At 44.7% G+C, this 13979-nt stretch overlaps 1 protein-coding gene across 6 annotated transcripts in view; it reads right to left on the minus strand.

Annotated features, from left to right (window-relative positions):
* Positions 1-1262: 1262 nt before the first annotated feature.
* RAPGEF5 (Rap guanine nucleotide exchange factor 5) overlaps positions 1263-13979 on the minus strand; it is a 235975-nt gene continuing 223258 nt past the window's right edge. For 4 of the 6 annotated variants that reach the window (XM_060304703.1, XM_060304702.1, XM_060304705.2 and 1 more), the window contains one exon: positions 8411-8979. In XM_060304703.1, the coding sequence (XP_060160686.1) occupies positions 8773-8979 (207 nt within the window). In that variant the 3' untranslated portion in view covers positions 8411-8772. The other 2 variants (XM_030857070.2, XM_060304704.1) reach the window with 2 other exon arrangements.

A 13979-nucleotide genomic window follows, 5' to 3' on the forward strand; every position in this document is an offset into this window, starting at 1 on the left:
CTTCTGAAGCTGGAGCCTAGGGCTTCCATCCTCCCCTCATCTCCTGCGTTGCTCCAGATCCAGGCCGGAGCCCACAGATGTAGTGAGGATGGGTCAGAACGAAGCAGTCAAGCTCAGTGGTCCTCCTCTCTCTGCTCCCCAAGGTCTGAGAGCCCATTCCCCCCCCGCTTTGCCATCTCTTCCCATTTTCCCTTGTTACAGAGAGTACCCCTTCCTAGTGATCAAGAACCCGAGAGAATCATCTGGTCTTTCCCTTTTCCTACATAAACACTAGCCCTTTGCATGGATAGAGGACAGCTGGCGGTTTTATCCATCAGGTAATGTGCAAAGTTAGTACTATCACCCCGACGTGGACTGAGGGAAAGGGCCGTTTATCAAGAAAGCAGTGTCCTGGAGACTGTATTAGTCAGCTTTGGTGAAATTCCACCCGGGTAGTCACCTTCCCCCGCCCTGCCACCCAAGTGCAGTGGCTTCTAATGATGTTTTATTTCTCACTCAAGTGACACATCCTTCACAAGCTGGAGAGCCCAGTGGACTCTGGGCTTGGACACTGCGGGTCTCCTAGCAGAGGAGACATGGCAGCCACAGGTTATCTCAAAGCTTCGGTCTCCATGCCACACGGGTTGCTTCTCCCCGTTTTTCACTGGACAGAGGAAGACATTTAGCCGGTTCTCAGCTCATCATGGTGAACGACATAATCCTCTTGCAGGGGGAGGGATCAGCACATGCCAAAGGCCGAGCTTGATGTCAATGGGCAGGATGTACAATTCTTCCGGAGGGAGGGGGAGAGAACAGTCTGAAGGATAAGTCTACCCCAGTGTATGTGACCCTCATCTTTCCATTCCAGTAGAGCATCATTACCACCCCTTTGCTTCATCGTCCCACCCGTAGCTTTTGTCCTGCTGCTATTCCAGGCCTAGGGCGTCACCACCAGGGCTTGGAGCTTGCCTCAGTGTCTGGGCTGGTAAGGAAGGGAGAGTACGTGGTCCCACTTGAGTGGGGTGAGGTAATGACAGGGGTTGTTGGAGTCTCCACATCCCAGAATACGATGCGATTTCCAGGGTCTTTAGGTTCTACGATAACTCAATGGCAGCACAAGTGATGTAGGCTTCCATGGGTCGCCTGAGAATCGCTTCACCTACTTGTAGCGCTGTCAGCAAGTAAATGATTTCTGAGTTCCACACATCTGAGCATAATACGCTGCCGGAACACAGGCTGCAGAGCCCCCAAAAATCACAAAGCAAGAAGCTCTGAGGCATGAATAGTATCTTTAACATCATCTTATATTTGGAAAAGCAGTTTTTAAAAAAAAACACTTGAAAATACAAGATAAGGTAACAGTGACTTACATGTAAGTTTTCACCTTATATTGCTTGGCCATTTTTACATATAAATTATTGCTTACTAGCTTTGATAAATACACAGCACAGTCATATATACAGAAGCAGAAAGCATGAAATATGAGAAAGAAAATACTGTTAATGGCAATTCTGGTAATTCCACAAATGTTTCATATTTACCAGCTCTTCTAATGGTGGAAAACTACAAAGTGTAGTCCCTGAGAAGTTAGGTAGACGCCCTGATTGTGGGTTTTCTATCTTCTGTTAATGCAAGCTGATAATGTCACAGCGGTCTCATCGATTTCATCCCAGTATTTGATAACAGTGGAATACGAATAAATAGGCTATGCAAATAAATATTACTCTGCTAAAAAATGTTTAGTATATACAGCTTTGCTTTATATAGTACATTTTCATCTAACGTTTTGGCAATTTTTAAAAACTTTTTTCCAGCACTAGTTTTAAGCACAATGGCTCACTCGTTAATAAGCAGGCTGAAAATTTAAGGACATGTCTTTGAAGCATTTAAAAGAAATGCTATCCATGCTAGATCACCAGAGTGGACCTGATCTTCCCCATTTGAATGTTTTTGCCTAGTTTCTGAGAAGCTCAGACTAGCTCTGCCATCTAGGGACACTTGGAATCTGTGGTGTGTGAGATGGCTGCAACAAAACCACTGGGCAGGGATCGGGGCAGCAGTGGAAGCCCAGCTCCAGGGATCAAACGTCACCAGCACCTTCTCTTTGATGCCACTGTGTCTCCCTACTTGGAGGTGAGTATGCATTAGTGCAACATCTCCCTACAAGCTGGGAGGTATGGGTTGTTACTTCGTCCCTATGCTTCTGAATTTAAGGTATTCTGCACCCAACTTGCTTGTGGACAGGGGTCTAGGAAAATGAATTCATTCTAACGAGATACTAAAGTGAACGCAGGCCATAATATGTATCACTACAACCGTCTGGCAATTATACAGATTATAAGGAAGAGTGAAGTTATTATAAAACACTGTAGTCTTTGGAGCATCTGCAAATGGGTATGGAAAAATTAAAAACATTTTTTTGAGTGGTTGTGATTTTGCCGATAGGAACTTGCCCTGTGCTATCTTCTAAGCAGGGCTGGTTTGCTGACAGATCCAAAGACCCATAGGACTGTCTGAAAATTGTGCCATAGCGAAAATAACCCCCTCAGAAGTGCCCACGCACCCGTCGCTGGTGAAGGTCTCAGGTGATAGGAGATTTTTCAGAGTGAATGGAGATTTCGTGCGATTGTGAAAATCTAACAGAGTTAGAAAGGAGCTTACAGGTCCTCCTGGCCACCCTTCTGGCCAGAACAAAACCTATTCCAAAGAGGCCTGGGCAGATATATGCAGAGGGAATATGACCCACCCCTATTAACAGGGACCCTGCTTAAGTCCCCTGCAGCCTGTTCACTTGGACAGCTCCAGACTCATTAGAAACAGCTTCATGTTGAGCTACATCTGGTTCCCATGATTCTGCCTTGAATTCATTGATTCCAGATTCACGTCTTCTCATTGCTTCTGAAATTTCTGAGAGCTGCTGCCTGGGAGACCTCTGCAGATCGTTGTTAAAATTCAGGAAGATTTAGAGATTCTGACTTTCAGAAGACAGGGGTGGAAAAGCACATCTCAACAAAACAAAATCCTTCCCTTTTGTTGCCCCAAGAGCCATTAAGACCATGGCTGGAGGAAACAGCGGGCAAGCGCCATTCTCTCCCAGTCTGTTTCCACCCATACCACGTGGGGTACTCCGACTACACCCTCAAAATCTGTTTAGGTGTGATGTACGTGTGGATTCGTTTGGCCATGCACACATCTGAGTTGAGGTCCAAGCAGCAGGTGCTGTGCTAAAATAGTTCTCCACTGGAGCAACTGCAATACTTTTAGATGGAGCAATGCAGATCTAATGTGAATAACCATTTAAACTGTAAAACACAAGAGACGATGTCAAAATGGCCTTGTAGGATTAGAATGGCCCAATGCTACTCCTGAGCATAGAGAAAAGACCAGAACACACACTGGTGCCGTAAGCCCACAGCGTCCTCAGTAATTGCCAAGGGGAGCGCTTTTCCAGTGTTTGATCAGCCATGAGAAAAGTCTCTTTTCCCTGGTTCTGGTGGGTCTGATCTCCTCCAATGGGTCTCATTCCATTCCCAGGAGCCTGGGGCATTTCTCTGAGTGGACTAGCCCTGGATGGTGCCTTTCTATAAAGCCGTGTTAATGTTCAGGACTGAAGCCTGACATGCTGGGACAGACTCTCTTTCAAAGTCCTACCCCAAATTTGCTCCCTGTGGCTGCTAACAGGGATCTCTCAAGCTCAGTGCGGCTCCCGAGCCCAGGAAACAGCATTGCTATAAAGGTGTAAGAAAGCATTGGACACATCTCAGTAATGAGGTGCTGATAGGACAAGAAGAAGCGATTCTGTACAGGCACCAAGGAGGGGACCAGGCAGGAGGGGTGAGAGGGGCACCAGGATCACATGTGTGGAAAATGAATGAACCTAACAGGCAAAGCAGGGCCCTTGTATTTTAGCAAAGTGACAAGGATCTAGCTGGCAGGGGTGGATTTCATTACTGTATCTCACAGGCTTTTTTGTTCACTTGAAGGTTGAGGGAAATCCTCTAACCAGTTCTTGAGAACAGCAAGAGGTCATATTTACTGTAGGAGCCCCCACCTGTAAAAACGGGAATAAAAAGACTTAAAAGACTCTGAGAATTTGGGGGAAAAAAAAAAAAGGCAGATTATAGAAAGGCTCCCTGCCTTGGTTGGGAGGCAGACTATAGGACTTCTAAGTGTCCAACATACATCAGACATTTAGATCTTTGGGGTTCTTTTCATTTGCTGAAAGATGGGCGATCACCACTATTTTAACCCCTTGTTCTTCTCCAGGGAGAGCTAAGCGCTTCACACATCACATCCCACTTAAGCTCCCTGTATGGGCCGTTCTCATTCCAGAGTATGGGCATGAGGCTGCTGGAAGCAAGCAACACACGAGGGCATCGCCAGGCACAAAAAGGCGGGCCTTTGTGACCGTCACCCCCAGGAACAGTTAAGAGTGCCTGCAATGTGTCAGGCACTGTGCTTTTGTCAAAAATCGTATGGTACCCGAGATGAGAGCCTGCTTGCACGTGGAAAGAAAATCCCCAGAAATTCAATGCGTCGATTTCTTAAAGGTGACTGTTCTTCCGTGTTGGCAAAGCAACTTAGTCTAACTTGCCTACAGTTGTGAATCAGTTGCGCAGAAACGCATTTCACCTGCGAGCACACATCGCTAAGTGACTGTGGATGCCAAGAAATGCATGCCTTGACATTTCTCTTCTGGAGATCAGAGCAGGGATGCCAGCTGCCAGTCCTCACTAACTCCCTAGACACAAGTGGCTTTTGGTGATGTCATAGTTCATAAAGACAGAGATCGGTGCGTCTCCCTGGAAACCTAGAGATGCCGTCACTGTCTTCAGGTGTTCAAATGAGCTCCCGCTTTGACAGCCTAGAAACAGGCATCTGCTGCCAGGCAAAGTAAAACTCCTCCCAGGCTCACACATGCTCTTACGGAGACACCTGGTCACCATATGACAGGAGACGGTCTCTCGTCTTGACGCTGGCGCATCTCAAAGTGAACATTGGATTGGTTCAACAAGGTGATCCTAAGAAACCAGGCTTCTCCATTTCGAGAAAGCTTCTGCCTTCCCCTTCCAACAGCAGCCTCTCCGCACCTCTGGCAGCTGACATCACTTCGCGAGCACGCTCTGGCTGGCTTTCCTGTGTATGTCTTGTGATACGCTGATAAAACTCAGCAACTTCTTTTCTCTCAGGAAAGCAACGTGCTCGGCGCTGCCATCCCCGGAGCTCCCGGGGCTGCGGTTCCAGGGTGGCGAGGCGTGGGGGGGGGCTCACACCCGTGGCTCGATCCTGTGCGAGAGCGCAAACAGGGCCTGCTGGCTGTCAATGACGCACAGGTGGTGAACGTAGGATTTTAACTCTGGGTGCTCTTTTGGAGATATGTCACCTCCTATTTTGGGGAAGGAAAAAAAGTCAATCTCATGAGAGCAGTAATGCTGTTTCTGAATACCAGTAACACCCCACCTGAAGGCGTAGGGTAAACCCAGAAGGCAGACTCGCATTGGTCAGAGTCCCAGAAGAGATATCTTTATCCTAATCCCAGAGATGCTTTTCCAGCTCAGACCAGATGCCTCAGGTCAGGTAATTAGACTGGCAAGATGTCTGTTCTACCAACATTGATAGAGCAATTTCTCCTAACATTATATAGTATTTAGTGATTGTTATTATCTCCCTCTACAGAACGTGAAACAGCACAGACCTAGCAGGTAAGCGGCAGAGAAGGACCAGAACCCAGGCCGTGAGGCCCCCAAGTCCATGGTCTCGGCTCCCACGCCATGCAGCTTGTCACAGTGACTGCCCCATTAAATGGCTTTCACAGGTTCTTATATCTCAGGCTGGAACTGTCAGAAATCACTGCTAACCTGGTGACTGCATGGACACATTAGTTCTTCTTTTTTTTTTTTTTTTTTGATTTTGTATGTCCTTATTTTGGTAGGAAAATCTTTTGGTGTCCTTATTTTGGGGGGAAAAAATTAAGGGAACAATCAAATGAACGGATATCACAGAAGTGGACTAAAGGTTTGGTGTACAGGCAAAGCGGGTTCAGAATGTGTGTGGATGGGGTAACGTCCACGCAGTGAAGGACAAAGCAAGGGAGTTTCTACTCCCAGACGCAGGGCGGTTAAAGGGCCACAAGAGGCTCTGGTGCACTGTGAACCCGTGTGTGCCATGCTGCTGACAGCTCTGATAAGGAATCAGAGATAAAGTAGCCTGGACAGTGGGGCAGGCCCACTTCCCATGGTCAGGAACAAACAGAAAACGCATTACGGCCTGGGGAGATGGGCTAAGCTGCCCTCCAGTGAGACAATGTAACTGTGAGTCTTCTTGCTTTGTGGGATTTCAGAGGGAGAAGCCGGGGGTGAGGCTGGAGTTCAGCTGGGGCAGAAAAGGGGCCCCCAGGAGGCTGAGCATTTTAATTCAGAAATTTTATCTCTTGGTGAAAACGCATTTTTTCCTCCTCTGTGACAAATACGTTTTATGAGGAAATAATTTAGGGCTTGTATGTCATGGACGGCTTGTAGTTCTTAGGTTACATAGAAGCAAGGCTTCTTGGTTTCAACAAGTAGAAGCACCAGGAGTTAAAGTTTTACCGTTCCCCCTTGTTTGGTTTAGAAAACATGATGCTACCGAGATAGTTTTGTTAACTTTCCAGCCTTAAAAAGACGGCAGGCGGAATGCTTCCAACCATGACAAGTGACCCTTGCATGGCACTCTGGAATCTCTAAGTGGCTTGAGGAACATTGTTTTATCCCAAGGGCTGACGTTGTTTAACTCTGCCTCTATAAACTGTCAAATTGAATTTCGATAATTCAGTTCCAAACTTGATTTTTAAAGATATATAAATACAAAACACAAACTGGCCTGAGAGTTATGTAAATTCCTCCTTTGCCTTTTGCTATGCAGACTTACTCTCTGGAGATGGGAGGCTGGCAAGGTCAAGGCCAGCCCCACTGGTATAACCTTCCTGCCCACACCTGCAGTGTATATAGACCGGAATCCCTTGGTGAGTGAGACTGAGGTCTCAGAATTAGCTGAGTACCCATAAATACTTGGGAAGCAAAGGGGGGGGGTGAAAGAGATACAAATCCTTTACTCATCAGCAACAGTATGCTTGTACATTTGAATGAATCTCCATGACAGTGTTATTGCTATTTCTATTGAAACTGCATTGTACTTGGGTAGTTAATGGACAATTATATAAGCATGTATCAAATGGTAATCCTTGATGTGAGCACTTAGAAAATTAGGTCCTGTGTTTATAATTCTCTCTTTCAAACAGAAACTTTGTAATCCACACAGAAGTTCAGTTGCTTTGTTGGAGGACAGTATTACTACCCAAGACGGGCATGAACAGAACGAAAATTCTTAAGAATATGTACCGAATTGTTAGTAACATTTTCCTTAGGAAGTGGGACTTTGATTGTTCTACTTTAAAGACACTTCTGTATTGTTGAAAAAAATGGGTTTACAATGAGGATGTATTGCTTAACAAAGTAAGTTTTACTGAGTGGTCACTTTTGATTGATCTATAATTACTGAACTCTCTGTTTTTTTAATTGCCCTTTATACTTATAAAGTCTGCACAAGGCGAAGGAAACGGTACGGGCTGGGCAGTCAGGTACTCGGTCTGAGTAACGGCTGAAATTTAGCCTCTCCGAGCCTGAGTTCTCTGCTCTGCACCCACAGGGTCTATAATCTCCATTCACCAGCAAGAGGGTCAGGATCCCACTGCCCATGTGAAAAGCTCCTTGAACTCAATACAGTTGATTTCCTTCCTTCCTGCAATGTTTTAACATCATTTAAACACAGTGTAAATTATTCTTGAGATTTAAAAAGGAATAAATATTCCTACATACATCAGTCTCAGTGGGGAGTCAACAAAAGCGCTCAGAAAAATACGTTTTCAGTGAAAGGCAGCTCCAAACAGGAAGTTTTCATTGGAGGAGAAAAGATTCTGCAAGGCAGCTTTAGGCATTTTTACAAACTATATTCCTATTCCAGGAAGGCTCCAAGCAAGGAGGTTAAGGACAGGGTCACCCCTGATAAACCCACGGGTAATTCTGAGCCAGCAGGCAAGCAAACAAGACTTTCTGGGTCAGGGGTGCAGCGGGAGCTTCTGACCGTCTAAAGTCACGCTGTACAGTGTAAACTTGCTGCCAGGAGAGGATAAAAAGCTGCCATTTCTTCTCCTCCTCTGCCTCCCAAACATGCAGTGATGAAACAGAGAGAATACAGTATATGCATGTGATGTGCATATTATATTTTACAATTTTTTTTTTTTACCACCAATACTTGTGATATGGCCACAGTCCATACCAACAGATGACAGACTAACATGCCATACCCAACTTCAATGACTCACCAAACTGGTGAGTCCTGCAGTGTCTCAGTGTTCGGACAGTGTCTGCAATCATATGCTGGAAGGCAAAAGAGGAAACACATCAGCGGAAGGGTCATTTCGGGTGTTGCTGAACTAGCGGTGCTGTGAGGCTGGTTGGATGGTCTAACACCTTTGGGTGTAAACAGAGGAGCTATATTTGGTGCCTAACTTTAATTGATAATATATATTGACTTTGGATTACAAAACAAAATTTGACCTTGTCTTCAGAAACAGTGGCTCTCAACCCCGGCTGCACAGATTCTAACTGAGCCATGGGAAAACATACTGTTAAGAAATGCAGTACAAGACAACCTACTGAATGGGAGCAAATATCTGTAAATGATATGACCAATAACGGGTTAATATGCAAAATATATAAAGAGCTCATACAACTCAACATCAAGAAAACAACTCGATTAAAAAATGGGCAGAAGGGGCTTCCCTGGTGGCACAGTGGTTGAGAGTCCTCCTGCCGATGCAGGGGACACGGGTTCGTGCCCCGGTCCGGGAAAGATCCCACATGCCGCGGAGCGGCTGCGCCCGTGAGCCGTGGCCGCTGAGCCTGCACGTCCGGAGCCTGTGCTCCTCAATGGGAGAGGCCACAGCAGTGAGAGGCCTGCGTACTGCCAAAAAAAAAAAAAAAATAGGGCAGAAGACATGAACAGACATTTTTCCAAAGATGACATACACTTGGCTGACAGGTAGATGAAAAGATGCTCAATATTGTTAATCATCAGAGAAATGCAAATCAAAACCACAATGAAATATCACCTCACACCTGTCAGAATGGCTAACATTAAAATGACCACAAATGTTGGTGAGGACATGAAGGGAACCCTCCTACACTGTTGGTGGGAATGTAAATTGGTGCAGCCACTATGGAAAACAATATGGAGGTTCCTCAAAAAACTAAAAATAGAACTACCATATGACCCAGCAATTCCACTCCTGAGTATATATCCAGAGAAAATGAAGACACTATTCCAAAAGACATATGCACCCCAATGTTCACAGCAGCATTATTTACAATTGCCAAGATACGGAAGCAACCTAAGTGTCCATCAACCGATGAATGGATAAAAATGTGGTATATATGTACAATGGAATATGACTCAGCCATAAAAAAGAATGAAATTTTTCCATTCCCAACAACATGGATGGGATTGGAGGGTATTAGGCTAAGTGAAATAAGTCAGACAGAGAAAGACAAATACTGTATGATATCACTTATATGTGGAATCTAAAAAATAAAACAAACTAGTGAATATAACAAAAGGAAACCGACTCACAGATATAGAGGACAGACTAGTGGTTGGTTACCAGTGGGGAGAAAGAAGGAGGGAAGGCCAACACAGGGATAGGGGATAAAGAGGTGCAAACTATTATGTGTAAAATAATAAGCTACAAAGATAGTACAACACAGCTAATATGGTCAGCATTTTATAGTAACTATAACCGGGGTATAACCTTTAAAAACTGTGAATCACAATGCTGTACACCTGTAACATATAATATTGTACATCAATACATGCCTCAGTTAAAAGAAAAAAAAAAGAAATATTTAAAAAAATATATTAAACAAATGCAGCGTGTCCACCCTCAACTTACCTGTCCACATTTGCATATGCTTTTACTTCAGAAGGTGTTTCACCTTCTCCCCATGAAGTCTTTGTGAGTTCACCTGCACTTGGGAAGCTCCATTCTCAACCTTCCCACTGCTCTGTGTACAGTGTTTATTGGGTTTGTGTTGCTGTGATCACTTTGTGGAACTTTCTTCCTCCTCTAGAGCAAGTACCACGAGAGGGCTTTGTGTACCCAGCACCAACCGTACGGCACACACGTGGCCTCACACACACTTGCTGAATGGAGGCCAGAAGTTTTGTGGAATCAAAGACTCAAGTAACTCAAATGGTGACAGGAGATGAGATATTTATGAAACAGGTACATTTTCTAAAACATCAATATCTTTACAGAGACCGTTTTCTGTTTATAATGTACATTCCCTTTTACAGTCTTCAGTTTTCTACTTTATTTCTCTAAGCTTCTTACTGATCTCCAGGCAAAGATTGCTTAAACTCACAGCTCCTTCCTTTGGACAAGATCCCCTCGCCTCATACTTGTGTACCTGCAACCGCCTTCTAGCTCTCTCTACCACGGTAAAGGAAACACGGCATTTAGGACCAGACCAATCTCCACTACACTTCCTCCTGCGCGGTTGCCAGAATAATCTCCAAACACTTGTCCTCATGTTCTAGTCCTCTGGAAGGCAACAGTGACTCCACACTGTTTCATACACAATCCAAACATAACCCTGTAATTCAAGAATCAACGTTATTCATGATCTGGTCCTCCAAACCTTCCTAAATGGGCCATCATATTTTTGTTAACAATTGAAGTACAGTTGATTTACAATATTAGTTTCAGGTGCACAACATTAGTTTCAGGTGATTCAAAATTTACAGATTATACTCCATTTAAAGTTATTATAAAATATTGGCTATTATTACTGTGCTATACAATATATCCTTGTATATTATTTATTTTATACATAGTAGTTTGTACCTCGGGCCATTGTTTTTCATGTCCTGCCTACACACATTGAACAGAGGATCGTCTATATACAGCAAACGCTCAGCAAATGATTGCTAAAATAATGATGTTAAAACTAAAAATAAATATACTTAAAATTCAGCAGATCTCCAGAAACATTATTTGAATATGACCTACTTATTAAATTGTTCTCACAGGCTGCATTTCTATTGTATTTCTACTCAATAGTGAAAAATAAACAGGACAGTGATTACAGCAACAGCTCGAGTTGCGTTTGTAAAGGAAACGAGACCTGACTCATGTCTGAGAATGTATTGTTAAATTTCCTTCCCCCAATTTTACCACTATTCCCAGGACAGTTCTGTCGTTGTTTTAAGGTATGGCGTCACCTTGATTTCTATCACGTGCCATTTGCACAGCTGATGTAAGGTCAGGTACTCAGGGCAGCACTGAAACCAGAGCCCTGATCTCATCTTTAGGTTTTCTGAAGGGAGCGGGGAGGAGGCTACGATAAAAGATGATGCTCTTAACACTGAGTGATAAAGAGAAGAAAAGGAGAAAGCATTTGTTTCTTCATTATTTAATGGTCTGAGGCTGAAACATTTGGAGCTGCTGAGGCAGTGTGGGGAACAATGGAAAACTTATTAGGTCCAATAAGCACTTCTGGGTTTCGTGTTCTCTGACCTAATGTGTTGGCCTGGATCAGCCTGATAAAGATAACACACTGAATTATCTGCTCACTGGCTAATATCCATCATGAGGAATTGGCTTCCCACAAGTTAATTCAGTTAGGTTCTACTGGTTCATTACTGTGAAAGATGATGCTATTTTATCAATAGCTTAAGTGAAACCTTGTCCTTTGCTAAGAAACGTGCTTAAACTACTGACTCTACTAGGAAATTCAGTTTCACTCTCCAGCATCCAAGTACAACATAGGGCTACGTACAATGTAAAATACAGTTTTGTCTAGAAAAAATTCTGACTTCAGCCTGTCGTCTCTGTGCAAGGAGGTGGGGGTCAGCATGAGGCATGCTGTACCTTAAATGCCATCTGCTTTGAGGACCAGGAACCCAGTGACACTACAAAATCTGCTCTCTTTAGAGATGATGTGATGGCAAGCGACTGATGGGTGCGCCTGGGTGCCGTGGGCCTGCTGCATGCATGTGTAACTGCACTTACCTTCTAGCTGTCTTTTTAATAAGAGTTCTCTTCAGGAATTTAAAATAAAAGATTACCTATTTATGCCCTGTTATTTCCTTAAGCTTTACTAAAGGGTTCAGGGTACATACAATTATTGACCCTAGGAGCAGTACTATTAGTTAGACTTTGTTTCAGTCCCCACGGTTAGTTTTAAGTCTTGTCTCTATGAAAGCAAGATCCTAGACTACGTGAGTCAGCATTAAAAGGCTTCCACTGGACCACTGGAGAAAGCAGGGGAAAAGAAAAAGAGACGCTGGTCAGAATGAAAGAGAGAGGGTGTAGGAAGCTTTCCATCGTTCTTTCCCATGCTTGCCTTTACTGAATTGTTCTCTCACTTGGGGAGCTCCATCTGGGGGGAAAATGACACAATGAACTTAACCAAATCACTGGTTCTCTTTGGGAAGGGGGCCAACCACCACTGTACCCTTAACAACTGACCACAGTCAGTGTACAGTGTACTGGCTCTCGCATGTTTCCTCTGGGTTAGTCAGAGGGAAGGGTACTAGACCTTTAGAGGGAATTCCACTTGGTGTGACACAGCTCGTGCCACATCCCTTACATGCTCGCCAAAGCTTATTTGGCGTTCTTAAGCAGAGGTGTTGGCCAAGATTTGACATAAGTATTGACCAGAGGCTTCTTATTCCTGCAATCATTTCATTAATACCAAACACTGAAGATCAACCTGTCTACAGACTAGAACGTTAGGGCCTACAGTCTTTGGCTACAAAGTGGGGCCCTGGGATCTTCAGAACATTACTGGGTGACACCAGAACAAATTTCTAAAGAGTAAGTACAAGAAAACCCAATACTTTAAATATCTATTTCGGCTGTGTTGGTTTGACTGTAGTATCTAAAATAACTGAGCTGGATTCCAAAGCACTTAGTGCAGAGAGAGACTCAAAAAGTTATGCACATGTCTACTTCAAAACTAATGAGCAAGAAAGCGATCACCCTCAGATCATTAAAACTGAGCTAAGGCAAGCTATCCCCAGACGCCAGTCTTCCAGATTCAGCTGCTTGGGTTTTCAGGTTGTACCAGAGCCTCCTGTACTGGCTCTGCACCACCTCATCCCCTGTGTGGCGAGTTAACCTCACAGTTAGAGCGGGGCACCTCTGAGCCAAAGGTCAGAGGCCAAACCTCATTTGGACTCATCAGGTGGTACTGTTCTTTGGTCATGGTCTATGGCCCCCGTCTCACTCAACCTTCTCTCAAATGCCTGACCCAGTCTCACAGGGAACCGGGGGTCCATTCCTGAAAGAGTTCACAGAAATCCATTACCATTACTGAAAAGGTCACTCAAAGGTCAGGGTCTACGGACAGGGGTCCCTGATACCATCTTTAACCGTGCATGGCAGGCTCACCTATGACACTAAAGTTCATCTGTCAGACACATCCATTCTTGTGGTCCCCAGGGTCTCTTTGGGGCACTCCTATTTCACAGTTGCAGGCAATTCCTCCTGTGCCCACAGCCAGTGAGAAAGGCTAGTAGGAACCCGCTGCATGACAAAACACCTGAGAATGTCCTGGAAACAGTTCTCAAAGAGGCGTCTCAGTGACTTGTAAGAAGGGACTGGCCAGGGACCCCTTTCTCGTGAGCTCACTTTCTCACTTGGCACGAGGTGATCTCTCCACAGTGGCACCATCTGTCCACAGGCTGATAGAGGGGTGGTCCTTCCCCTCCCATGCAGACCCTACAAATTCCATCTTCATATCCAAGATGGACATACCTCCCCAGAAGGAGAGCTTTGTCCCGTGCCTCAGAAGCAGCGTAAGCCAAGACACAGGGAGATGCCTTTAAAGCAACAAGGCTGAACCTCAAGACTGAACTCCTGCTGACAGGAACCTTACAGCTTTCATTCTAGTTCAAACACA

Source organism: Globicephala melas, chromosome 9 (genome assembly GCF_963455315.2).
Source record: "Globicephala melas chromosome 9, mGloMel1.2, whole genome shotgun sequence".
Taxonomy (NCBI): Eukaryota; Metazoa; Chordata; class Mammalia; order Artiodactyla; family Delphinidae; genus Globicephala; species Globicephala melas.